The sequence below is a fragment of the Vanacampus margaritifer genome, chromosome 9, assembly GCF_051991255.1.
Source record: "Vanacampus margaritifer isolate UIUO_Vmar chromosome 9, RoL_Vmar_1.0, whole genome shotgun sequence".
NCBI lineage: Eukaryota > Metazoa > Chordata > Actinopteri > Syngnathiformes > Syngnathidae > Vanacampus > Vanacampus margaritifer.
The window spans coordinates 10,520,538-10,548,487 of NC_135440.1; the positions used below are offsets into that span (position 1 = coordinate 10,520,538).

Below are 27,950 nucleotides of genomic sequence, written 5' to 3' on the forward strand. Positions count from 1 at the left end.
GTTGCGTATTTAAGGTCGCATTTGATTGGTCGAACAAGGATAAACGACAATGCTTGCAACGAAGCATACAGTACCATAACAAAAGTTTGAATTTATCGCACGTCATATTGCACGTGCCATCATCACGGTATTTTTTTCGATATATCGTGTAGCCCTAATCCCAGCTATTCTGACTCTAACTTCGTAGGATTTATTTTTTTTAATCCAATTTTCAACCAATATCCAGACAGTGAACAAGATCTAATGACCATGAATGTGACGTCCACATTTACTGTGGGGATTGTAGTTAATACTCGCAAATGTACTATTTTAATCGCAAACAAAAAATATTTTTGTTTTCCAAAACTTCTATCTTGAATACCTATTTTGAAAAGTTATGTTTTCAGGCTCCAAAATGCCTTGTCAATGAAAATGACAATATTGTTTTCTGGTAAGAAAACAAAAGATGAAGAAAGCTGATATTCAAGGTTAGAAAGGTGTCTAAAATCTGATCCTACATGGCTAAAGTGTCTGAACTTTTCAGTGGTAGTGTTAGTGCCCAATGCCATGTTCCTCTGCCAAATGTATTTTTGGCAGAACCACTGCATACCTGCTGCTGTTCGGCCATGGAGTGGATGGAGCTGAAGGAGGGGTGTGTATGTGTGTGCTGGCTGGTCATGGCTGGCTCAGCGAGGGAGAAGCCCTGGGCAGTAGAGGAGGAGGAGGAGGAGGAGGAGGAGGAGGTGGAGGTGGGCGGACATCCTGAGCTGCTTACACCTGAAGAGAGTAAGACAAGAGACATGATTAAATAGGGAATCCCCAACATTCTAATCATTCAATACCCTTCTTTGTCCTTAAAATATCATTTCTGGGTTTTTGTTTAATGGGAAGAGGAAGGATTGACTTTTTTGGAGGTTGAAAATTCCATGTAAAATCCAGGAAAGGCAAATTTGGCCAAGGCACAGGTAGGAATCATGCAAATTACCAATTAGTTGTCGAAAAATACAGAGAGACATGTCTGCTGTTGTATACTTTGATGTGAGGAGGAGCCAAGCGTTGCTCACTAAATCGAACAGCCAACAACTTCATGAACACAATAGGATCCATGACTGCCAAACAAAGTTTTGACGTACACCTTATGTGGTCCTTGTGTGCATCTGCTAATCAAGACCTAAACCTCTTTGCTTTGTGGTATGATACTGCAAATAGGGCTTCAAATGACTAAGCATTAAATGTATCAATGTTTAGGATTGATAATCAACCTTAGTAGTATCAGAGGCATTGACAGTTCAGTTATCGATTCCCACACCAAGCCAGCAGGCGTAATGCTTATCTCTTCACAGCAAACATGTTGCTCTTTATGTTGTGTTTGTGTTTATTTTGGCTTACAAACTCCCCTTAATGTTTGGCAACCTCTACGTACAGACTAGTGTTGTTCCGATACTGGTATCGGCAGAGGGCCCGATACTGCATTAAAACAGTGGTATCGGTCACATGCCGATACCATTAATTCTGACGCTAATATAGGACTTTGGATGCAGCATCTTGTGTCTTGCTTATGCACGTCATTTACTGATGTGTAACATGTTCACTGCATGCCGAGCTAAGATATCCTATTGGCCCTTGAATGCACTGCACCAATGGCAGGACAACTTTTTCATGTTCAGAAAAAAACAACAACTTAGGTATCGGTCACAATATATTTTGAGATTAGCATTACGCTCTAACGACAAGGTTCCCCCCGGTGCTTCATTAGCCTGGCGGCCCGCAAGGCTTTTCTTGCGCCCTGGCAGGAAGTGCCACGCCGAAGGTCATCCAATCGCGGTCATGCATGTTGATTACATATTTATTAGTGCTGTCAAAGTTAAAGCATTAACTGATTAATTAATCACCAAAAAATGATCGCATTAATCATGAATTAACACAGATTAATCATGAATTAACACAGATTAATCGCACTATCAATTTTGGGCATAGATGATCCAGCAGATGGCTATATTTAAGATAGCACATGTTGCGTTTGAGCAATAAACATAACTACATGCATTAAAGTAAAGCATTTAATAAATGTTTGCATATGACATTTAGAATATTTGTTCATGTCAAAATATTGTTTTTTTTTTTCATTTTAAATTATGCAAGTAATTAATTGATTAGAAAAAGAGGAGGATGAGAAAATTAGTGGATCAAAAAACTGTGGAAGACGTCCTTATAACATTAAATGTCAAAAGAATTAACATAACCGGTGCTTTTCAAATTTGGCAGGGTAAAAATCTTGATAAAAAGCCTTTTTTATTAAGCGAGTAATCGTGATTAATCAAAATTCTAAATTGTGATTAATCTGATTAAAAAATAATAATAGTTTGACAGCTCTAATATTTATATGAGTATGTATGCTCTTCTGTGTGCACTTCTCAGTGTGACAGAAATGCCGGAATTGTTCGGGCGCATCACTCGGGAATGCTTGTTGCACAAACAACAATGCCTCGTAAGTAGCGGAGGCTGGATTGCTAACATTGCTAAACATGATAAAAGATTTAGTTATATAATATTTATATTACTGCATAATAACCTTTGTAAGTCCGACATTAGTGAAATTTGCATTGTTTTAGCAGCAGTGGTAGATACAAGAAATAGACAAGTGTACAAGAAGTACACTGAACAAAAACAAAAAATATATGCATCCCCATGTCCACCATTAATAAGACTTCTACACAACACTGGCATCCCACTTCACTTGATACTGCCATGCAGCTCGGGGTCATAAATCCAGAGTTTCTTTACTGAAATAATTTTGAAAATATATTAACTAAAGTATGTACAGTAGTAGTAATTTTACTGCATGTTTTGAAAGCAGCTACAATCTACATTGTTAGTCAAAATCAAGTTCTGCCCATTTGTGAATGAATAAATGTTTCACTCATATTCAAATCACACCTTTTTTACCCCCACCCTCCGTGGGATATGGCAAAGATTGTTAAACATACAAACAGCATACAAGTTTTGCAGTAAACATGTTATTTAAATAGACAGATATTGTTCAATCTTGTGATCAGATCGGTGAGCTAGCTGGGATGTGATCATTTCTTTTTAACTAGCTAATGGATGATCGACCCCAAAAATCCTCATTGCGTAAGTCTCTTATATACTACTCAATTTAAAAGTCCTTGGTTCTCCTCCAAGAAGGTTAAGTTGTACCATACAATGAATCCACACACTTCGAAAGAGGTCAACATGCTAGAGGCAAGAAGGGATAGTACTGCAAATGCCACTAACCAAGTTAATGCACGAATGGTGCTCTTTTACTTTTAAAACTATCTGAATATGCACAGTTCTAGTGAAGCAGCAGGAATTATTGTATTGTATATCTTCTCTATCAATATTATCAAAGAAAACACCGTAACACAAATGCATCGAAAAGTTAAGGACCATTTTATCAAAAAGTATTACAGTGTTGGCAAGTAGTTGTCACTTGTGGTGTGTACTGCTAGCATACTGCCAGTTTGTAAACCTGAGCTGCCGGGTGTTAAAAGCACAACTCGGGTCTCCCTAGAAAGGAAAATTGATTTCAGAGAGGCAAAAATGAAACATTTTTTTGTAGTTGAGGTTAGATGCTCACAGAGCTCACATCTTCTAACTAACTTCTATGCCTTCATCTTCTTCCGGTCATCACCACCCTACATTTTTTTCAAATGGTTCAAAGATATGAATTAGTGATCTGTACTAGAAACGTACATTTAAAAAAAAAATGAAACCTTTCAGCTGTGGTGAGCAGCATGCTATGTTTTCACAGTCTGTGTTTGCATGAAAGTGCAGAGAAATAATTATCCAATCATTGTCACTGAGAGTCATTGTTGTGGTGCTCTGGGTCCTGGCCTGCTTACAGACATGACACTGCTGGAGAGAGGAAATATCTGCCTAGTACTGAGAAATCAGCACAGTCTCTTTAAGAGGCTGAGAAGCACTCACAGAACTTCCTCACTCTGACATCCCCCGTCTTGTGCTGCCATTGGTTGGGCCCCTCTCTTTCTCCATCAGCTGATTGGCTGCTGGTATCTAAGGGCTGGCCGGCCAGCACTCTATAAATAAACTCTGTGCTGTCTCAGCAACCAGCCTACAACACTCATTAGCTACTTCTCTTCCTCCTCTCTCCTGCTATGCATGTAGCTTCCAATAGCAAGGCTGGCTCTCAGTAGCAGGCTGATACACTCTCCCCTAGCAACCCAACCAACCCTACCCTACAAGCCCCACCCCTTTCCTTCATCATCCTTCCTGCTTTCTCAAACCTCATCTCAAAGTCTGCATTCTCTCTTGCTATTTATAAAAATCCATGAAAGTGGTCATTCCTCAATTCAGTCTTCCCTCCTTCCCTACTTCAAAAAGCAACTCGTTTTTCTGAAATTTTATGCTGAGAGTTTTGTCTCCACCATGATGCACAACGATGCAGCATTATTTAAGACACCATCGGAAAGCCACTTTGGGTTGCATGTGTACGGAGAGAAGAGTCAGAAATCAATGCTTGAAGTAGCCAATAAAGTACTAGCTCAGTGGTTCTGAAACGTTTTACACCAAGTACCACCCCAAACGATACTTGGCTTTCCAAGAACCACCATCGTGGCCAACTACAGGAGCGCAGTATGCCTAAGTTTTTGTTAAAACAAACAAACAAAAAAGAGCTTTTATTCATGGGGGCTTCCCGGGCGGGGGCCATCATCTGGTCTCTTAACCCAACCCCACAATTAATCAAGTTCCTTTTGTTTTGGTTACACCTGTACCACAACAAGACTCAATGCTTAGTGAACTTTGATTGCTTGAGTTCATCATGCTGAAATGCCAGTTTGTCCACAAAGCGCTATGTGTTTTGTTTCAACTAAAGTACAACCATTTTTTCAGGACAATATGTTTTCCCAGAGACCATCATGAAAAACGATAGATGGTATTATTAAAGTTTTTTTATGCCACTTGCCACGGATTGGTGTCATCAAGTCTGCCCATCTCCATGCAAAATGACGGCAAAAAGATTCAGCAAAACAGCGGAAATTTCGTTGAACAGCGCGAGTAGTATTAGTCAAGCCATTTCATCCAAATCAATACGTGCACTGATATAGTCTAATACGAAGTTTAGTTAATGGTCAAATGGTCAAAATATTTTTTTCTTATTTTGTGTTGACTTCAAGTAGCAAGCAGTTGGGTTGCCAACGTCATCAGGGACTGAGGAAAAAAGGGGATGCTCCCACATTTACCATATTTAGAAGAGTGTTTTGTGCTTTGTTAATGGAAGATGCAAATAAACATTACTAGGATACAGAAATTAAATAGAAGGGAACCTGCATGTTTTGTTTTGTCATTTTTAACTCGCCCCGAGGATGGAGCAATTTAATATGCAAGTCTATGGGGATATGCGGCTAGACGCGACTAAATGCAAAATCACTCGTTTCTACATTCAATTACAAGCTGAAAACTCAATGATACGTGACATTGTGGATATTAACAGTTGTTAGTTTTCAAGGAATATATTGAAAGATGAGCAGAATCAATGTCAGCATTCACCTAGAAAGTAGAGATGAACAAATGAAGCTTCATGAAGCAATTGTGACATTTTTTGACTCCTCTAGAAGGGATTCTTGGTATAAAGATGCTGTGGAAATTCAATTAATTTCCATTGACATAACTTTTATCTTTAAAGAAAGAGCACCATCTAGAGGCGTAAAATAATATCAGAAGTGCTTCATGAAGCTTCTTAGAAAGGCCAAATTCTTTGGCATCATTGTACAGGTGTCTACCGCTACATATTGAAACTTGAATTTTGAGTTACGCAAAGACTGTCACCACTCTAATCTCCGCCATTCAAATGACAGCTAGTTTGGTAGCTTCGCTTTTTTTTTTTTTCACGCATGCCAAACGTAATGCACACTTCGCTTATAGCCACAAATAAGCTGCCCGACTGGCCCCCAAAATGTTTGCCCTGGACTGCTGGTTTCGCAACAGTTTATAAAGACAGTAACGCTATCAATAGCCGGGTTTACATGGAGCCATGTAATCCGAATGGCCAAAAATAATGAAAATGGTCTATATAAACACATCAATCCGATTGTAATTCAGATTCACAGGAGCGGATTATCCCTTTTGCCAAACAAGCATCATGAAATCCAGTCTGGTGGTGCCCAAACTCGGTCGGGGACCAGAGTCCTGCAGGTTTTGGATATTTCTCTTCTCCGACACACCTGAAGCTCATCAGCAAGTGCTGCATAAGCCTGACAACGATCCTGTTCATTGGAACAGGTGCGTTGGAGTAAGAGTAAGTAAGATACACCTTTACTTATCCCCACAGTGGAGAAATTCACAGCGTTACCAGCAGCAATACACATCATATATAAATAATATGTATCACAAAAAATACTTATGTATCCTATAGTTAAATAAAGGGCAGGGAAACATCCAAAACCTGCAGGATTCCGGCCCTTGAGGACCGAGTTTGGACACCGCAGTTCAATCGGAATGGCAAAGCTGCATCTGGTATGTGCATGCTCGATCTTGACGTAAATGTGTCGTGACGTCGTTTCGGCCCATTAGAATGGCGGCGTCAAGACAAGAGCTCATCTGCGAGGGGAGAACTTGTTTTAAAGTGCTTGGAACTTGTTTTTAATCAAGATGTTATTTCAATAAAAGTGTTAAAACTATTACAACTACTGTGCTATTTCCAATTATGCCACACAACTTTCTGTAATTGCACTACAGCCATCTGAAAAAATAACTCAGAGAATGCAAATTCACTCTGCTTCATTGCCATGTGTTGTGTGTGTACAAGTGTGTATGACACCCGCCTCCCACAGCAGTGAACAAAAAAGACTGACAGGTGAGGAGAGAAGCGCCGCAACTGCATGTTTATGATGTACACTTTCAAGGGTCACCAACATTTTTGAAGCTGAGAGCTACTTCTTGGCGACTGATTAGTCCAAAGGGCTACCACTTTGATAAAGACTTCTGAAATAATAAATTTGTTCAAATTAAGTTTAATCACAAGTTATATGTTGTGGAGTTACTTCTCTTAGTATGACAAACACACCGTGGGGAAATAAAAACAATGTCAGACAATATCATTGCGGTCTGGGAGCACCCAACCAAAAAGGGGCCGCCGGTGTGGAGAATGGTGAGGAAGTTGTGAGTGTGTTATTGTTCATATCTGTTTAACTGTCAAACAAGATAGCATTTAGCAGCCAAAGTAACAGTAACAAACATTGCGCACCAGACTGACTAGCGATATTCCAAAAAAAATTATTCTTCTGTTAGAGCAGGAAGAGCTCCTCTTCTGCGTCCGTAGCAGCAATTAAGCTACATGCCAATGCTAAGCACTAAGCTAACCTTACCTGCTAGCTAGCACATTTTACCACGGAATTACAAAGTGCTTGAGTGATTGTGTACACTTTGATAGACGTCTGGCTGGAATCATGTTATAGTGGACTGTATCCAACTTTTCACAGCAAAAAGGTTGGCAAATTAATAAATGTCTGGACTGTGGAGAGAAAAACTACTCGATAAACTGAACCGGAAACAAATTACTGTAAGCTATGCTTATGCTATTTGTCAGCCAGATATGACACCAGACATTCGTTGTTTATGTCACATCTTATTATGAATCACAAACACGGTAGCTGGCGCCAAAATAGGTAAACAGCAGCCTGAGACAAATAGTACACACTACGCACAACCGAATGCCCTCTTCACCTTCGCACCTTCAACCCCTGCGACCCCTCAGCGAGTCACATGATGCATTCAAAGACATTCGGAAATATCATCATTCAGCAAAACAGAACATTATGTGTATCAAAAAACAATATACATAACCAATTCGCTATGGTAACTACTATAAAATAATTATAATAGCAGCACTGCCACTCACTCACAAATTTACAGGTAGATTAAACTTTTTTTTTCTTTTCTCCTCGCTGTCATCCTTGTTGCTCTGCCTTTGCTCGGACAGAGTAACCAGAACGAACAGTGAGCTATCTATATATTTTTTTTAAATTTCCAAACAAATGATAGTGTCAGTCGTAATCACGCCAAAATATTTAACTAGTACTGTACTCCCTGCGACCACCAGCCCACATCTCTCCAAAGTACACTCTACTTATCTGTTTCCTTTCTCAGTGGTTACTTCTATGACCTCGCAGACAATCGGAAATGACAGAACTCAGATATACGATGTGCTCAACATAAATAGGCATGCAACAATATTCAAAGATTATTTTGTGTACCACCAGAGAGCCCTGAGCATCACACTTTGAGAATCACTGTACTAGATGGTGGAAGTTAAAACAATTTGTCAGGGTGTACAAAAACACAATCCACACACAAGCAAACATTACTCAACATCATGAGGACAAAACTCAGCGTTTGTCAGGAGCTTCTGCAAACTCACCTCTCATTCTCAGGCTACACCTCAATCACATCCAAACTGCGTCACCATATTACAGAGGTCATTTTACAATACGAGTCTTGACAAAAATGAAGATGTTTAAGAAACAAGTGGTAATTCAACTAAATTATCAGGCAGACCAGTGTTTCCCAAACTGTACTGAGACGAGGTGCATTACAAAAATCTCAAAGCACACCACCAAAAAAATGATACAAAAAGTGTATTAACACTCAAATAATGATGGGTACACAGGCCGACTTTTCCTACTGACATCAAGTGGAAGAACACTTCATTGCGCTGTCTGTCACAATATGTGTTTGTGGTATAGACGATCAAGTAGTAAATAAATCAGAATCTTCAGACCAATGAAAAGAAATTGGATAATTTCCTGAGGCACACCTGGTGATCTCTAACACCACGTGGTTGAGACTCACACAGGTAGACTACTGAAAATGTAAAATGTAAAACAAACATTTTCTGAATAAGCACATGGCTTAACATATTCATATAACACAAGATACAACTGAACTTAATTGTAAGTTAAGAGCTTATCTTGTACACATCATCTAATATAATTGTTTAATTAGTTATTCTAATGTAAACACCTGTTATTTGCATTCCTCAAGAAGCACATACAGTAAATCCCCCCTACATTGCAACCTGTGAAGCCCTGGTGAACTCCATCCCATGGAGAGTTAAGGCAGTGCTGGAAAGTAATGGTGGCCACACAAAATATTGCCTTATTGACTTTGGGAATTTTTACTTAGAGGTGTACTCACTTTTGTCTCACCATGTTGAACTTTCAGTGACCAGTATGAGAGTGTGAGAGTTGTAACACCAAATTTAACACACCTGCTCCCTATTCACAGCTGAGAATTTGGACATTTTCACTTAAGGGTGCACTCACCTTTGTTGCCAGGGGTTTAGCTATTAATGGCTGTATTGAGTTTCATTGAGTTTTGAGTTTTTATTAAGGGAACAATAACGTTAAACCATGATATAAGCTGTATGCTGACTATTTTGTATTGTGTCAAAGTGTAATTTCTACAGTGCTGTGTCATAAAATCATATAATTAAATATCTGCAAAAATGTGAGTGGTTTACTAACTTTTTTTAGATATCGTATGTGAAAAGCATAAAAATCTGAACATCATTACAGCCAGCCACTCACTATTGCAGACACACGTACGTACATGCTAATTGTATGTAGCATAAGCAGCTCACTGCAGACGCAAGCAAAGCAGCAATCACTTGTGTCATCGTTATTATTCAGGTGATTTGTATCATGGCAAAACCAGCTAATCTGTAATGCTATTAAAGAAGATGCACTTTGAAAGTAGCAATAAGGTTAGCAGGCATGTATCATCATAACCGGAAAAAAAATAACATTCCAAAGTGTCTTCATTATCCCTGAGGAGGCAATTTATTTTGTATCTTGTGTATAACCTCTAAAAAATACTCAGGGCTAGTGCACTATTGTTAACCTGTGTTTTACATTTGTTGCACTTGAGTGAAAAGTGTTATATTTTTCTACATTTATTGTATTGAATTTTTCTCATTTGATTTGCATGCCAATATAATGTTGGGATTATGATTTTCAATATCAAAAATGAAAAGGGCTAATTTTCATATTGTCAGGCATGTTATTTTCAAAATGAACGTAAAGAAACAGGTATCAGGAATATTTGTATTATATTTGTTTCATTCCACTGCTGTCACATACATTCTCATTGACCATTTGTAATTAATTAACGTGAGATGTACGTATATTCATGAATTCGTTTGAACATTTACACAAATATTTACTCAATTAGTTGCTAATATATAGTCCATGTCTCTCCAGGCTCTCATCTGATCTCTTACATTCTCAGAAGAATTAAGTGTCAAAATGGATGGATGTCATAACATCTTGATATAACATCTTTTCTTTGAGGAGGTTTGGAGAAAACAATATTTTCTGAGTTGATTTAATAAAACTTTTGAGTTGCAAATAGCAAACAAAAAACATTTTCTACCAAAGTTACATTTAAACTATCATTTTCTCAAATGACATCATAATATCCAAGTTATGTACAAATTATTTTATCAGGTACTGAAAGAGTACTTTTTGTCTGTTTAGATACTTTATGTGATATCATATTCTTATGACATGCTTTACAATCTCATTCTTTATTTTAGTGACCATTTCTTTGAGTAGCAACATGAGTGTTCCCAGAAATCCAGAAAGTCTGTCAAAATGCTGAGTCTGGTTGGAATGACCACATCAACCTGAGTACAACATTAGTCAGGTTTCTATCCAAATGTTTCAACATTTTTATGTGAATTTTGTGAAAATGCGCAAAACAGACATGCGACTTATGCCCGTTTCCATCCGCTCTTCTTTTGCGAATATGCTCCGCGAGATGACGTTGTAGTGACGGAACTTTGGGACAATGGGGAGTTCCAGGTCAGAATGTTGGTTTTGATGGACTGAACGAAAGTAGTTTGTCATGTTGGCTTCCCTCCTCTCCTGCATGTAAGTGAAGTGTGTCGTTACATTGAGAGCTGATGTTAATGAAGCCATCTAAAATTGCATTAATGTTTTTTTTCTTTAAATAATCATTAAAAGAATCGTGTTTCTTCGTCTCCCCAAACATATCTTACTTTATCACCCGCCATTTATTGTGACTACAAACGTGCGTATGACGTAGTATTGTTGTAGTCGCTTATTTGCAAAACCTGTTTCCATTGCCAAAATGCGCACTTTCCTTTTTTTGATACGCTTCAAAAACCACCCCCTCCAAGTGTAAAAACTTTTTTGTGAATTTTGGGCCTTTTTTATGAATTTCTGCCATTTCCATTCAATTTTGTTTTCCAAATTCTTGATAATTCGAATAAAAATAGGTGGATGGAAACCCACTGATTTTTAGTATATGTCTCCATGAAATGATGAGCGTTGTCTCACTTTCCCAAAATATCTCTACCTCCTCCACGGCTCGCCCCTCTGTCAATCTGAAATGACCGTATTTACTTATGTAAACGCTGCGCATTGTACATTGTATTTTGTAAACATGCATGTCATTTGATGTCATGCTTTATGCGCATACGCATCACATCACATCACAGACACATTACATTCATATTAGAGCCCGACACGTGACCATATTACATAAAGATTATGCCACATGACATCATGTTTCGTATGTGTGCAGGTGTATCACATCAAAGACACATTGGAACTAACATTTGTTTTCGTTAAGTTAATGAGTACATAAAAATATGTACTTCGGTTGCTCTAGGACAGGGTTCGGCAACCTTATGTACTCAAAGAGCCATTTGGGAACACCTCCCAATAAAAATAAATCCCTCGGAGTCACAACCCATTTTGACATTTTATACACACACACACACACACACACACACACATACACACAGAATTGTATTTCTGCAAGTACTAAAAAGCATTTTACACTTGGTTGATGCTTACTTTCAAATAAATACTAGTATCTATTTGTAATGGTATATAAGAAATACAAATCCAAACTTATCCAACCGCACTAAACGAAAAATGCAAGTTCTGCAGATGCCATTGCGTGTAGTATACTAGATTGTGCAGTCAACTGTCATCGTATTAGAGACAAAAATCCATCATGTTTCTTTTGAGGTGCTTGATGTGAGGTTTAAACGAGTGTCGCACATCGGCGGAAGTGACGCATATTTCGGACGACCAAAATATTGAAAAAAAATTTGATTTAAAAACGAACAAACTAAAATAAAATTCATTTTAATCTTATCCATTGCTGCTTCGTTCGACGGACCGAATACAGTCAGAGGACACAGAGGAGGAAGGGCCGGAAGTCCTCTCGCCCATCGCCAAAAAGTGGAGTCTGATAGCCATACAAAATAAACCACAGGGAAACATAGGTAACTTTACACTGCAGTTTGGGTTTTATTTAGCACACTTTCCTTTCCTTCCTGGCCGCGTAGAGTCAACGGCTAGTCGTCCTCACTCACCGGCCAGCTGAAGGCTTCCTGCGGTCTTTAAAGCTGCTATACTCGAAGCTGGAGCCATGACCATCGGCCGGCCGATCGGAGGCTCCGTGCTGGGGCTTTGCTAGAGCGCTGATTTAAGTGGACGGCTGGGTGTGCGTCGGCCGCAACCCGCAATTATTTTTATTTTTTTACTACGATTATTAAAAAGTCATCCACTAGTATGCCTACATACTAAATTGTAAATATTGTTCAGCGATGTTGTAATACAATATTATGTTTAATGTATATACTGTGTTTTTATAACTTTGGCGATGGCTGGAGCGCACCACGGTTGCTCCGTGATCTGTTTCTTCGGTACAACAAAGTAAAAAATAAAAATTAAAAAGCAGTTTCTTCTTCGATTGTTGCATCAAGTCTTTCCGGTGCACTGCTGTTGATATAGTGCCTCCATAATGGCCCAACGCTGCAACTGCAGGTAAAATATGTTGCTGCCAAGCTGGAGCGCTGCGGCTGTGTTGAGCGATATCAGTCGCTCAGGCTAGAGGCGGCCGCCTATAAATTTTCTACATAGGAAAAGCCCTGCCTTAGTAAGGCAGGAATTGACTCTGGCAAGATAAGCATTAAAATAATGACTGCATAAAAGGTGATTCTGTAATACTTTAGTCCCACTTTAAGTCCTTAAAGTTGACCATTTAACTGGATGGGGCACAACTGCCATGTTGAACAATAACGGAGAGAGAGGACACCCTATAAGACAGACTTTTCTTTATATTTATGGGAGCTGAAACATTTTAAAAGGACAAGAGTTCTGCTGTTGCATTGTTATACATAAGTTGTAAGCTGAATACACACACAACTGCAATAACTTGCAACAAAATGCTAGTTGAAGAATGGGAAAGCTATCCCACAGCGGTGTATGACCAGAAAGAGGAGGTGGTGCCAGGCTCTTCATTGAAGAGCTGTACTTAGCCAAGAGCCTTGCATGCTACTGAGACTCCTGATTATTAAGTGACTATATTGTAGTAAATAAGTCTTTTTTTTTCTTTTCAAACTTCAATCATCAACCAATCTCCCAAACACCAAATGAGATTCAATGGTAACAGCAAAATAAGCTGTTTGGCATTGACAGAGAAGACTTGGTTTCATGGGCACAAGTTACTCACATATTCAGCGCTACTGCTTATTCCATCATGTCCCCTACAAATGTAGCAACATTTAAAAAGAAAATACGGAGGCTTTCCATTGCTATAAGATTTATTGAAATATACTGTAATGCTCCATTAAAAGTATTGAATATACAAACATTTTAAACGGTAAAGGGTGATAACAAGAGATCTGGTATGAAACCATTCAGTAGTCTTACAGAAATACATTCTGACTTTATTTATTTATAAAATTATTTATTTTTTCTGTTGTGATGCAATTAAGGAAGTATGGATACAACGATACAGCTATAACACATTAAATGGTAATTAATGTATGAATTTAAAAGTGACTTTTTTTATAACGACCTTACAGACCTGACTGTTGCTGGGCTGTTCCTGTTTTGCTGTTCTCTAAAACTCAAATTCAGCATTATGCAATTTCCTTGTACGGCACATTATTTTTTTAGTACATTCTCGAATGGGATGGCGGTCTGATCTGATAAAAGTTCAGACATCTTTGTGTTGACAAAGGTACTCGATACACTGTTGATTCACTGGACTACTTCTATTCGTATAATAAACACAGTAAGGAGTTTAATCTATAACAATTTTTGTATGAGTGTTGTGCAGAATTTGAAAGCAACAAACAGCATAAGTGGTTGTTGTGTCATAACTCTCCATCTACCTCACATTATAAACAGTGGCAATATTCACGAACCACAGGTCAGAATCAGATTAGGACCAATTCTACAATGTAATGACTTTTAGTACAGAGCCGTATCAAATATTCTGCCTTTACAAGAGTAACGAGGCTCAGTTTTGACTGAAACTGTCAGATGTGCTTTAATTTAACACCATGGTTATGAATACAGCTTTTGTTTGCAGAGGTAAAGAACTGTATTCCATCATAATGAGCTATATTTTAATATTTTGCACGGTTTATCTCACGAAACGTTTATACCGCTCTGATTAAACATGATCAAACAGTCAGAAACATAGTTCAACTTCAAATAAATACAGAATACTGTATTAATCAATGTAGCTGGTATTGCAACATGTATATTTAAAACTATTGAATCATTTGTCAATTTAGGTTGACAATGTGTGTTCCTCACAAGGCTATCTATGACCTTTGACCCCAGCTACTCAAATTTGCATTCAACATAAACACACTTCTCTTTATCTACAGGGGTGGGCACTTAAATGAAAAGTTTCTGATGGGACACTGACTACATTTAACATTCTGTCAATGACCCTTTCAAAACTGGAAGATTATCAATATTCCGGGTATGCAAGGACATGTAAACACTTTTTTTCCCCCCCATGGCTGTATGTTGTTCTGTTACTGTAAAGATGACCTTTATGGTAGTGAGACTGGGTATACCTGACAGCCACAGTCACGGACACAATCACAGGGTTAACCTTTGAGATTCTATAAAAAGTACAGTACTTGGGGTCATTTTTGACCCCACTAATGCATCTAAGGACTTTTAAAGACTTTGCAAGGGCCAGTCAGAAACTGTGTATGGGGCGGATGTGGCCCATACAATACTCGTCAGGTCTAGCCAAACGAAAAGTAATTTAGAAAAGCTTGAAGCTGATCAGACAAAGTGAAAGAGCAGTGACAACAATGTTCGACCTTTCACTCAAATATCCATCCATCCATTATATGAACCGCTTACCCTCATTGAATTAATATGAATAAATGAGACAATCAACAAAGCTATGATGATCAGGTGAGACTTGAAACCTGTTACAATGCTTACATGAAACCTCTATCGATATGGGAGAACATCATTTTGGTGTGGTTCTCAAATGAGTTCCCAAGGTTGTTGTGTGGTGCTCATTTTTCCCCCCGACCCACCAACCACATGGATGAACTTAAAACTTACAGCACATCTGGTAAAAGTAGAGCCCGAGGGCCACATCCAGCTCATCCGCAGCCTTTATTAAGTCAAAATAAAATGTCAAGTATGCATTGCTTTTATTTTTGATGTACATGTGTGCCAACAAAGCAAGCAAAAAAATGAGACTTGTTTTAAGCATTGCCACCTTAAACATATTGTAACTATATTTAAGTGATATTAAGTCTCCAACCACTAGCAACTATTTTTTTTAAATGAATAGCTCCAATGCCAATTACGGTCCTCAGGTTAGCAACAATCTTATTTCATGCATGCATTCGGAGTGGCTCGCCTCATTCACATCAAAATCAGGGTCTAAGCGCACACAGTCCTTGACATTGCAGAAGCGGAAATTGACTCGTTAGGGTCCATGTGAAAGACTGGCATGCGCAAAGTGCATTTCCACAGGTACCGGTAAACTGCAAGACCTCCCTTTAAGAATATAGTCGGCTGCGCATGTGACGTGAGCATTTGGAGACCGTGCATCCGTGTGTGGCACCTGCCCCCAATAGTTGTGCCGTGCGGTAAAAGGGTACTATTAAATCTTTTTAAGATGATAATAATAATAATTTGTTCAATTAGTTGATTCATACAATGATTGGGAGGAATTGTCCCACGCTGTTGTCATGTTTATCAATGAAATACAATGACATCCACCACACATCCGCAGAGTGCCGAATCTGGCTGCCTGTGCCTCGATCTTATCCAACAAAATTACATTACAACACAAGTTAGTCCTGGTTTTACGGAGTCTAAAATCGAGTCTACTTTTTGTTAGCAAATTGCCAGATGCACTGGGGGTGCAGCAGCCCCGTCCGCTGAAATGCCCTGGTAGGTGCACTGCAGTCCTAAACACGAGACATAGACGAGACTTGCCCAGGCACGAAAATGATGATGCACCTGTTTTAACGCCAAGCGCACAGGCACCTGTCTATGAAAATAGAGCCCTAAGTGTTTACTCATTGCAAAAAAAAAGGTTAAAAAAACTGGTTCCAACTTCAAACAATATGTGAATGAATGATGACTCATTCATTCATTATTCATAAAGGAGAAATAACTTGTTTTGTAAACAAGGATACCGTAGTTACTGTGTGTAACAAGAGCATTTGGGAATGCTGTGGTTGCTCCCTTTCACATGATCAGCAATCATATATGAGGCAGTGTCTGTTAAATCATTGAGAAGCTGGGTAAGGCAAACTTTACATACTATCTCAGCAGTAAAGATCATAGACAACCTGCCTTCAATTATCAACGTCAGTAAACATACAGTACAAGATGATATAGCATGTGATAATGTAAAACTGATTGATACAAATAAAAAGAATGGGGAGAAAATGTGACAAAATTCTAATACAACTGGGTAGTGATACCGCCCCAGGTTGTGGTCACAAGACTCACCATCCAGATCACCACTGCCCCTCCTACTAGGTCTGCCAAATTGTTATGAATGTTTTTTTACACATTCTGCAACATGCCTCTCCTTTTACATTTAGATAAGGTACTTCAGCATTTCCTCCAGACAGTGTAATCAGTGAAAACAATATCACACTTTCTCAGTAATTTCTTAGATTGTATATGCACATGTCCATTTATGAATTAATGATCATCATATCTAAGGTGATGAGTGTCAAAATATTTTATATATTTTATAGTGGGCAACCCAACTTGCTACTTGAAGCCACCACGAAAGGAGGGCGGAAAAAAGAAAATGTGCTGATGTAGTTTCGTTTACATATGGTTGTTAGTAAGATGTCAACAATTATGTAGTCTTCTAGTTTTGATCAAGGTACGAGTATGACACGTTAAGCTATGAGACTGTAATGGTACAAGTGACTTGGATGAAGTTGTGCGAATGAAAAATGCTACTTTGAGCAAAATATTCACTATGTCCTCAGTAATCCTTTAAAGAATACAGTCATTTTGCATGGGTATGGATGGACACTATGAACATGTGACAGGATCGTGACATAAACTATCACAACTTTCAAATTACCAATGGCATAAACAAACTATCACAACTTTTATATAGCGCTCCAGACGTCATGTGACTTATCCCTGTGTGCATGGCAGGATAGTAGTCTGCATATGCAAATACGGCTGAGCGAACGTGTGTTCCTGATTGGTGGGCTGTTTTCACGCTCGTTCCTGGTTGGCTGCTTCCTCGAGCGTCAGTTTTGAATGTTGTGTTTACGTAAAAACTTCAGACCATGTCTTTAATCTTTAAAACAGGATCGTGAGATAAACTATCACAACTTTTATATAGAGCTCCAGACGTCATGTGACTTATTCCCGTGTGCATTTGTTTTACACAGCCATGTTGGCAGGATAGTAGCGGCGGTAGGTGAATGATTTACAATGGAGACCAGTGTCAAGAGAGTTTATCAGTCAAAATTCCATCCTAGTGAATTCATATCTCACTTTGAAGAAAAAGGACATAATAAGATACATGTGCAAACTGGGTATGCCGGAGTCTTGTGTTTTAGATGAAAATCAGACTACATATTATGACCAAATGTTAAAAACTCCAAAGAGTTCCAATACTTTAAACTTCCACTGCATGTGTTGTAAATCCACTAATGCAGAACCACAAATATGCGGGGGTTTTATAAAGACAACAATGCTCAGTTTTGAATGACATTGTAAATATTGCTAAATTATAGCAGTTTACATGTATATGCAAGCCATCTGTACTGTAATCGGATTGGTGATTACAAATACAAAAACGGGACTGTCCTTCTGTAATGTGTACGAAAACATAGAATGAAACATTGAGGTCCTGGGTGTTTCACACATTGCAGGCTTTACTAATTTAAAGTGGAATATGCAACAAGTCTTATAAAGCATCTCATTTAATTAAGCAAAAATAAATGCTATATGAGCTAAAAACAGCAGCGGTCTTAAAATTACAGCGAAAAGCATAACTTAAAGCTATTATAATTGACACAGACGAAATTGAAAATCGAGCATGTAAGGTTATGCTTTCTATGTATACATACAGAAGCTCACAAATATGAGTACACCCTTTAATATGAGTAATGTTAATACTATATATTCTCAAGGCACAATACTATAGATATTAAGTGTAGTGTAGTCTCTGTACAGATTGCACAGTTACTGTCCTTAACTCTGAATACACAATAGTTATTGTCTAGCTAGCAATACAATATATCTCAATCAATATTGATTCAATGCATATTTTTTCTAATAATTTTTTTCCCAGTGGCCAACATGACAGAATTGTACCCAAAGAAACCTGAGTTAACATCGCTAATGAATAAATAAATCTGTGTGGTCCTTTCAAGCAGAAACCACATGAACATGATAAATACGACGGGTGGTTTTACATGTTTAAAAGGCATACAGGTACACTACAGATATAGATATAGTGTATTTATTTTCCCAGCTAGTTTGACAATTTTCAATGAACTACAGTTAGCGCTGTATTACTCTAAAGTTGTATCCAAGTTTAATTTATGTAGTAATGTCCCTTCAAAATACATAATAAAATGGTTGCTGAAATATGCACTCAATTTTGTGAGGTACTCAGTGTTTTTCCTGGTTCAAAATGAGACAGAAGTGGTATGATCCTGACCATGTTGGGTGACTACCGAGACCAGGCATCGTATCGGTGCCAATACCAGTCTTATTTTAAGGAATCGGTACTCGCGGCGGTTACCTATACCATTATCGGCCGCCCTCCTGCAGCCATTTTATGATCAGGGACTATAATGAGAAATTATATGAATACAAAAGTTGCCATTCATTTTAGCCATTTTTTAACTACAATCATTAAAAATTCATCCACTAGTACATGTTAAATTGTAAATATAGTTCAGCGTTGTTGTAAAACACTATTATGTTTATTGTATATGCTGTGTTTTTATGACTATGGCGATGGCTGGAACGCGCCACCTCTGCCTCACAACCAGGAAATGGGCGTGTGCAACGGTTGCTCCATGATCTGTTTCTTCTTCGGTACATTAAAGTTAAAAAAAGAGAAAAGAAAGCTGTTTCTTCTTCGGTTGTTGCGTTAGGTCTTTCCGGTGAACTACTGTTGATATATCGCCTCCATAATGGCGCAACACTGCAACTGCAGTTAAAATGCGTTGCTGCCGAGCGCAATCAAGTCAGGTCAAGTCATCTTTATTTATATAGCGCTTTCAAACGGCCTTAGCCAACAGGCAACACTTGTGGTTCCTGGGGGCTACCTGGTGCTCTGCACTCTCCTACTCAGCTCACGCCGTAGGTTTCCATTGGGTTTGAGATCTGGGAACTGAGATGACCATGGGAGGAGCTTGATTCTTTGTCTGATGAACCATCTCTACAATTTTCAGTATGCTTAGTTCTGCAATAAAATTGGATTTTATTATAAGGCTTTTAACACATCTTAACCTCATGTGCCAATAGTTATGGAGGGCACTCTACTGTACATCTGAATTACACATTAAATACAGACCTCAAGTTGATGCGGACCTGTAGCAGACATACCGGTAAATTACTATTGAACAATATGTATTCATTAGATAGTTCAAAGAAATCCAAGTAGAAAAAGACCTGATCCATCCATCCATCCTCCAAACCACCAATCCAAATTCTGTACACACAATTATTTCTATGCATGCCTTGGATGCACCAGTCAGTCTAACCAGCTTTTACTAAATCATCTGTCTCTCACAATACCAACAAATACTTTAAATGTCAAGTCAAACAAAAACTTTTTTTGAGTTCCCGTATTTTCTCAACTAGTAACTCCTACTACTGTACTACAACATTCTCTAACTTTCCCAAATTGCAGACAAAGCCTGTGCTGTGGTCTTTAAAACCAAAAGAAGTCTTGAGAACTATGTTTAGAGGAAACAAATCGCTTAAATAATAAAACATATGACACACAAGACACACATCGGCAGGGTCTACACTTGTTTGCTCGAGTACACCAGCTTTAACCAAGCTGTTCAACCTGGTCTGTCTAACAATAACAAGGAAACAAGTATGGAACAATTAGTCCCCCCCCCCCAACCCCCCCGAATTGAGCACAATATTGATATGAACCGAGAATAAACGTACATTCAAATAGATCATTTACAGTTAGCTCAGTTACAATTTAAAAAAAAATATATACAGTATATATTGTCTTTTTAGCCTCTAATTGACGGGACAGCTTTGATAGGAAATGGGAGGAGGGAGGGAATAACCTGGAGGAAGGGATCGCACGTCCCGGGAATCGAACCGGGGTCGCCTGCTCTGAGGACGAGCCTCTACACATGGTGCGGGTGATCAACATAGTAAGCTGACCATCGCCCCAGCTCAGTTATACATTTCGGATCGAAATCGCTGAAGTCACAAGTCTTCATGAAAATAGTAGGTACAGTATCTTGACACATTTGTGCTAATATGAGCCTCCCTCAAATGAACACCTTCCTTTGAATGGACTCACAATGCCCCTTGAGATTGAGCAAATAAACGTCACCCGCCACTATTTGAGGAAATGCAGTATAAAGATCCCCCCCCCCCAAATAATTATGAAACTTAAATATCAATAAGCAACACTTTCTCTATAAATATCTACCAATGTTCAAATTATCACTTATAAAACATTCGTGGGAAATCACATTGTACCATCACTGGTGAGCTATTTTTAGAACAAGCCTACAGGCTACTCAGTTGGTCTTTTGGAGGTACCTAGTGCCCACACGCACCACGTTGGTGACCGCTATACGTTACAGATACATATTGCCATCCTAAAAATAATAAAAGCATTGCAGCGCAATTTCTGTTAATTTGGGCGACAAAAACTTTAAAAAGTTGACGAATGTTTTACAAATAAAACAGGGTGTTAACTTCAGAAAACCAAGTAAAACTAAATGACGCTCAAGCATTAGTGCACTTGTTACACTTCATAGGTCCAAATGATGGAAAAATGGTACAAAACGTTAATGTAAATAGTGTTCACATGCTAACAACCCCGTCAGAACAAACCTGCTGACAATTAATGGGCCTTTCAAAAAAAGGACACCAGTTAGAAACAAGAACCTATTTAAATTTGAGGTAGCCAGGTGTCCAAAGCTTTTTTGGCTACAAAATACCTTATGGAATGCATTAATACACAAACATCACCACAGTGGTGAGATTCACACACAATGGCAATGCAACTTGTTGCAGAGCTGCTTTATCACACTAATATATACACTCTGGCTGTGTGATGATACATTCTGAAACTGAAACTGAAACATTAGCATAAAAAAAAAAAACAATAAAAACTATACTAAAAAACAGCTACATTAACATTTCTCCAAACCAAAAAAATATTACATCAACTAAGTAAGCCTATTCATAAATACAAATGATGAATTCTATCAATTGTTTCAACTGTTTGCGGTTTAAAGAACATGGACATCAGCTAAGGGAAGCTGAGGTATATCCATGCAGACATCTGTTTTGGCAACTGCTCCAGGCCACATTATTCTGCTCAATATGATGCTGACAGGAAGATTCAGCGAAAATTTCTCCAACCCACTTGAGATTTGAATTTTAAAATACATTATTTTCTCACAGCTCACCAAGGAACATTTGTAAAATGTCCATCTCTAACACTAATCGTTATTGCATAATTGCATTGAGAAACATACACATGCATTGCTTTGTTTGTTTTTAAAAAGTGTATGTTTGTGCACGTGTGCATGTTTGTGTGGGGGAACTGACTTTTATTGTCACGATGGAGGGAAGAGGCGATCCAGGGTTGTGATTGGACCATTCTGCAGGGGGGCACAGTCTTGTCCTCCACAGATGATGATGTGATCACCATGGAAACACTTGGCAAAAGGTCAATCCAGAAGGGAAACCCAATCAATCAAATGATTTCACAGGTGGGCAGCCTTTGTGGGGGTCTTCAGTAACCTTCATGAGGTGTTTTCAATCCCAGAGTTTGCTCTATCAGTTTATCCAACTGACTCAGTCAATCTTGAAATGGTGGGAAACCAACCAATCAAATTAAAAGGCACCGTCTTCTCTAGCTTGTTTCTTTGTTACTGTGGTTTCTAAGGCAACCAATTGGTGTACAGGCAGCTTGTCTATCGTAAGTAAAAATATAAAGGATGTAAAGAGTTACACTATAGCTATAGAGATATCATTCTACATATATATTCTCTTCTCTGTGGTTGGGGGATGTGGGTAATATTTGGTTAGTCAGGGTAGCTTTTACTTGTTTCTTTGAGATGGAAGTTTGCACTGCTCCAGATTGCTGGTAACTTATTTTAGGTAGTCGAAAGTAGGTCCTACTATTCTAGAATATTTAAAGATTTCTACTCTGTCATGGATCCTAATGGCATAATGGTATGAATGTTGTCCTGGGTAGGATTAACCCTAAGTAGGAAAGAAGCAGTTCATCAGACATGTTTAATTTGTAATCCAAAACGGTATTTTTCTGTCCAGTGCCACCGTTAGCAATAAAATCCAGTGCAGCAGGTATTCCCAGGCTTGAAAGACATCCGTCAAAATTATTCTGACCAATCTCACTCAAATTATTCATTAGAATATGTTTGTTTAACTTTTGATTTTATGTCTGTCTATCCTCTTGTAAAACACAATTAGTTGCAATTCCTCTGGAACCAGGCTCCCCAGCTGATGGAAGGGGGTAGAAGAGAAGGAGGGGAGTTGAATTTCTAGCTTTCTGCTTTTACCCCATCCCTCCCTCTAAAAATAGGTCCAATTACAGATGCTTTCTGGGGGACTGGGCACTGGTTGGTGTAGGACAGCGTAGAGAGAGGTTATCTCTCGGCTTAAAACCCTGACACTCACTGTCATCTACTGGCAATGTCACAAAGACAGTGCAGACAAAGCTCCAAGGAGTCTTCAGGGTTGTGGTCACTCAGCAGCCCATCGCTTGGCTACAGAGGAGGTTGGCAGGCCTCGGCCAGTAAAATAAGCCCCTTAATACCACCAGAGAATAAAGAAAAGCCCACGCACTATCCAGAAAGCTGGCTGTCAAACTAGCAGTTGTACAAACTCGAGGAAACAAAAAAAACAGTCCACTTCAACTTGTATAATTCCACAAAAAAAGTTCCTCAGACAGAATATCCACACTCGCAGGGCAACGACGTGTCAGGTGGGGTGAACCAAAGAAGAAAAATTGACAGTTTTGAATCCAGTACTTTGTGTTCAACGCCGAACGTTCCCCGTGTGAACCACACAGGACGCTAGCGACCTGCCCGCCTGTTGTTTCCAAGCTGTGACACAATCCGATGTTAAGCAAACCACAGCTCGCTCCAGGAAGAGGTAATTAATCACAATCAAACACGGCGTCTTGAACGAAACAATCCAAAATTCCAGACTGGTCTTCAAGTCCACCAAATGCAGTTGAAGTTCCTGAGTTTGCTGTCAGATACCCTGGGTGCCTTCTTGGCGCGACTCTTCCAGCGCTTCCGCTCCCCTTCCGTTCACTTTAGTGTCCTCGCCTACTTTGCCGTTGTGCCCTTCTGGGTATTAAATAAGTTTAAATCAGGAGTTTTTGTAATCCTTCGAGGTGGAAACCTTCACAAGGGCAATCTAGAGTCATGTTTCTTGCCCGTTTCCCTTTGCTTCGCCCAGTGTTTCTCCGTTACAGGGAATCTGTGCTCTCCTTCACACAGCTCCCCACCCTGCGATTAGGAATGTACCATATTGCACAGCGCGAAGGTGAGAGAAGGCGCTCTTTCGCAGCCCCACGTATCACTGCTTTTATCAGCAACAGTGACGCAATTCAATAAAGCTGACGTTGGCGATGAGTATTCTTACTTCGGATAGTACAAAATTGAAACTGCAGACTGTTTTGTAAAGTGGATCTTAACATGACAAATGCATTTGGGCAAGCGGGGCAACAACCCTCTCTGTGTGCTCGAAGTAGCCTCTTCCAAATAGACCTCTCTCTCGTCCTGTCCATTTATAGTAACAACGGAGTATATTTACTGGAACTTTATATTCACATATATAGACAACATTAAGTTAGACACATGCCACAATTTCAAGAATAAACTCCTGCTCTATTACAACCACTTGCTGCAAATCTAAATGACAATTTGAAAAAATATCTGTATAATAGTCATTACAATAAAGGGGAAGTTGTTATATTTTCAATTAAGTGAATTTACAACAGCTATTTATGCTATCCGAAAACGATCACATGAGGTACAAAAATATTAAGAAAATAACCTGTAGGTTTAAGAACCTTTAACGCATGTGCATAACATATACTGTATAATGTACTGGCATAAATAAACTTGCTGTGCTGAATGAAAAATGAACATTTAAAGACAAAACACATCCATGTGAAATTACAACCAACAGTCATAATGATAAAAGGGGCAACAAATAATACACAAAGCCTCTTTTTTTTTTATTCAGTCTTCTAAACGGTTTCTACTTCTCTGTGCTGGGGTGAGGGCAGCCTCTCCCTCACTCAGCACGCACCCTCCCACAGGCTCTGTTGCTACCCGACGCCATGGCAGCTGCAACGCCATTGGCTACGTAAAGTGTAGTCCCCGGCTGTGATTGGACACCGAGTCGATCTGTGGGAGGAGCACTTGGCTTGGTTTCCCAGTGTCTCTTCAAACGGCGCGATGCAGGAATGACGCGGAAATAGTTTGAGGATGTCAGGTAGAATTGGAAGGAGGGAGGCGGGGGAGGGGGGCAAACTGTCGGGAGCATGGAGAAGAGCAGGGCAAAGGGCTTCCATGCGCACATGCTCACTGATCTGATATGTGACTTCCCCTCACTAACCAGCCAAAGCTAAAAGTTGTTCCTGTTGCTATCCGAGCATTCCGGCTAAATCAGGCACAATGCTGCCTGGGAACAGCTCAGCACACAAACAGTGTCATAAACCAGCTGACAGCTCCCTGGCTTAAAGGGAAATTCACCCTCAAATACAGTTCACGCAGCATAGATAAATGTGTGTCAAATTCTTGTTGATTCAGTTGCTATTTAGTGACACTAATCTGTTGATATCGTTCAGCTTATACAGTGTCTTAAAATAGAATGGTTTGCAAAAATAGAGCCTCGGCCTCCTATCATAATACGGTCATTGTGTTGATTAAATGATTGGTGGAATACAACTAACCTTTAAACATTGTCCATTAAGCTGAAACAATCAAATGACTTGATATAATTTAGTGATAATTACTAGTTCAGCACATGTAGTCATTAGATAGTATTTTAGTTTGAAATGTCCTTGAGCTTACAAAGATCCAGACTAAAGTGTCAAAGTTCAGCACATACGTCTACAGCATTTTAGCTTCAATTTCTACAACTTTCTTTTGCAATCGGCTCAAACCTACAGTCGGAATCATACCACTACCAAATGCTGACAAACAGCTGACAAGTCATGGCTAAATAAAGACAGCATGGCCTAATAACTTACTATAATTATAGAGATCACATTTAAAGGCTCATTCTCATAAAAACACATAAACAAACAGGTAGCAACATTCAAAGCCTATTTAAGATAAGGTGGTAATCACACACAGATGTATCACTACAAGGGTGGTCTGCTTATGAAATACCCAAAGCACATCTCAGAGAGTGATTGACCCTGTCTAATCTGATTGTATAGGAGCAAAGACCCAGAATAGATAGACCTCCATTGTTCCACAACAATTTGCCAAGTCATAACTGTGTTCCTTTCATAAAAATCTATTTCACTTCCTAATTTCTTCACATATAATGACTTTCTGGCTAAATAGTGTAGAGGTAGCTTGTTGATGGCTTTGTCTCAACTAGCTTCTTGACACATAACATGTAATCCATTGTTGTCATTTGATAATCTATGACCTTGATAAACAGAAAATATATTTTTGCATTTACGGAAAAAACACATTGAATCACACCTCATTTTGTTTGTACATATATGATAACTTTATTACATACTGTATATACCGTATAATCTCAGCCAAGTATTTGTTTCACATGGGCGGGTGCGCAAAACTACAAGCAGATGAGCAACAGGTGGCCAAGTGTGTGAGTGTTCTTGGTCATGCCATGGCACAAACACATGGCTAATGGAGCTGGAACCTATCCCAGCTGAAATGGGGCAAATGACGGCATCGACCCTCAACTGGTCACCAGTCCATTGTCGTGAAGACCAATCATAATTAAAAAAAAAAAAAAAAAGATCATCATTGCAATATTAATAAGGATACATAACTGAAATTATTTGTTTCATAGTTTTAGTATTTTCAATAAAACAACTGCCAATTTAGGATGAAGTAGTAAAATATAAAAAAGACAAAACTCAACCATAAAATAGTATACATGTTGACTTTAAGTATTCAAATCAGTCTAATAAGAAGTAAAATGAAAAAAAAAAGATGAATTAAAAACCTGATCAATAATTCATTCTAGATAGATTTAATCTAGCATTACACTCAGGTATACCTGTACATTTCACACAGATAGTTACACTTAGGATAAAATATCACATGAGCAGTATCAAATAATAATTATTATTATTATTTAGTTAGCTATCAATAACTTAATCTTATGTATAATAATGCTACAATTTTATTTTTCAACAATTTATTGCATTAAATTGTGCTTAGATGTTTGTATTGTAGTTCACTTGATCAAATTCATCTAATTTATTATTTCAACTGCATATGAAAAACAGTGAAGACAGTGCTCATGGTTTGGGGGGGGATGCAATCTAAAACGATACCTCTAGGTATTAAGAACAATGCCGTCTTAATGGTTGATTTTTAACAATCTCAGTGTACTGTAGTTGCAGTGATTTTTTTGTTGTTGGTGGGGGAAGGGGGGGGGGTCTGTTTTAATATCAAATATGTATATATGTATGAAGAATGTATATTTTTCCTTCCCTGAAATACTGACTGGTTTCCACTAAATCACATTCATATGTATTAACGGTCAGACAGCAGAGATTACAACAGTACTGTGAGGAGGCAAGCAGACTGACACTCACGTGCCTTGCAGCAAATTTCCACCCGGCAACTATACGCTGTACCATGGCAACAGCTCTGCCATTGGTCCCCGGTGCGTTTTCAAATGACCAATGGGATGGCCAGCAGCGGGTGATGCTTGTTGCTAGGTAAACACGATGCAGAGGAAAGATAGAGGAGCGGAATTACCATGCTGCTACTGCAGGGTGCTTTCGGAGCGGAATGGAGGAGCACTTTCCACGCGGATTTATCATCCTCTTTCTCAGCACTTGGCGGTGCCAGAGAGACAAAAACAAAACCAAGGAGGTATGACACAGGCATTGAGGAATCAAATATAGGACGAGTTAAAGGCCTCAGGGGTTTCGGCTTCGGATGCATTAGCAACATTGTTTGAGCTGCTCTGTACCTATGCATGGACAGCAATCAGCCAGTCAGTAATGTACAACACAATACTAATTTATTAGAATGATAATTTTAGGATAAATACATACAGTACAGTATATATACACAATGAAGACAACATTTATTACATCACCACCAATGGTCTAGCTGTTTCACAGTAATGTTTTATTCCATTTTGTTTATGTGATTGTATATAACATATAATGTGGAA

The 27,950-nt window shown here is 38.8% G+C and overlaps 1 protein-coding gene across 2 annotated transcripts in view; it reads right to left on the reverse strand.

The window, feature by feature from the left end:
- dyrk1b (dual-specificity tyrosine-(Y)-phosphorylation regulated kinase 1B) overlaps positions 1-27,950 on the reverse strand; it is a 61,230-nt gene that overhangs the window by 14,859 nt on the left and 18,421 nt on the right. The window contains exons 1-2 of one of the 2 annotated variants that reach the window (XM_077575354.1): positions 22,116-24,056; positions 590-756 (exon numbers count right to left, since the gene is read on the reverse strand). In XM_077575354.1, coding sequence (XP_077431480.1) covers positions 590-756; positions 22,116-22,218 — 270 coding nt within the window. In that variant the 5' untranslated portion in view covers positions 22,219-24,056. Of the gene's footprint in view, positions 1-589; positions 757-22,115; positions 24,057-27,950 lie in introns of those variants that run through there. The other variant, XM_077575355.1, reaches the window with a different exon arrangement.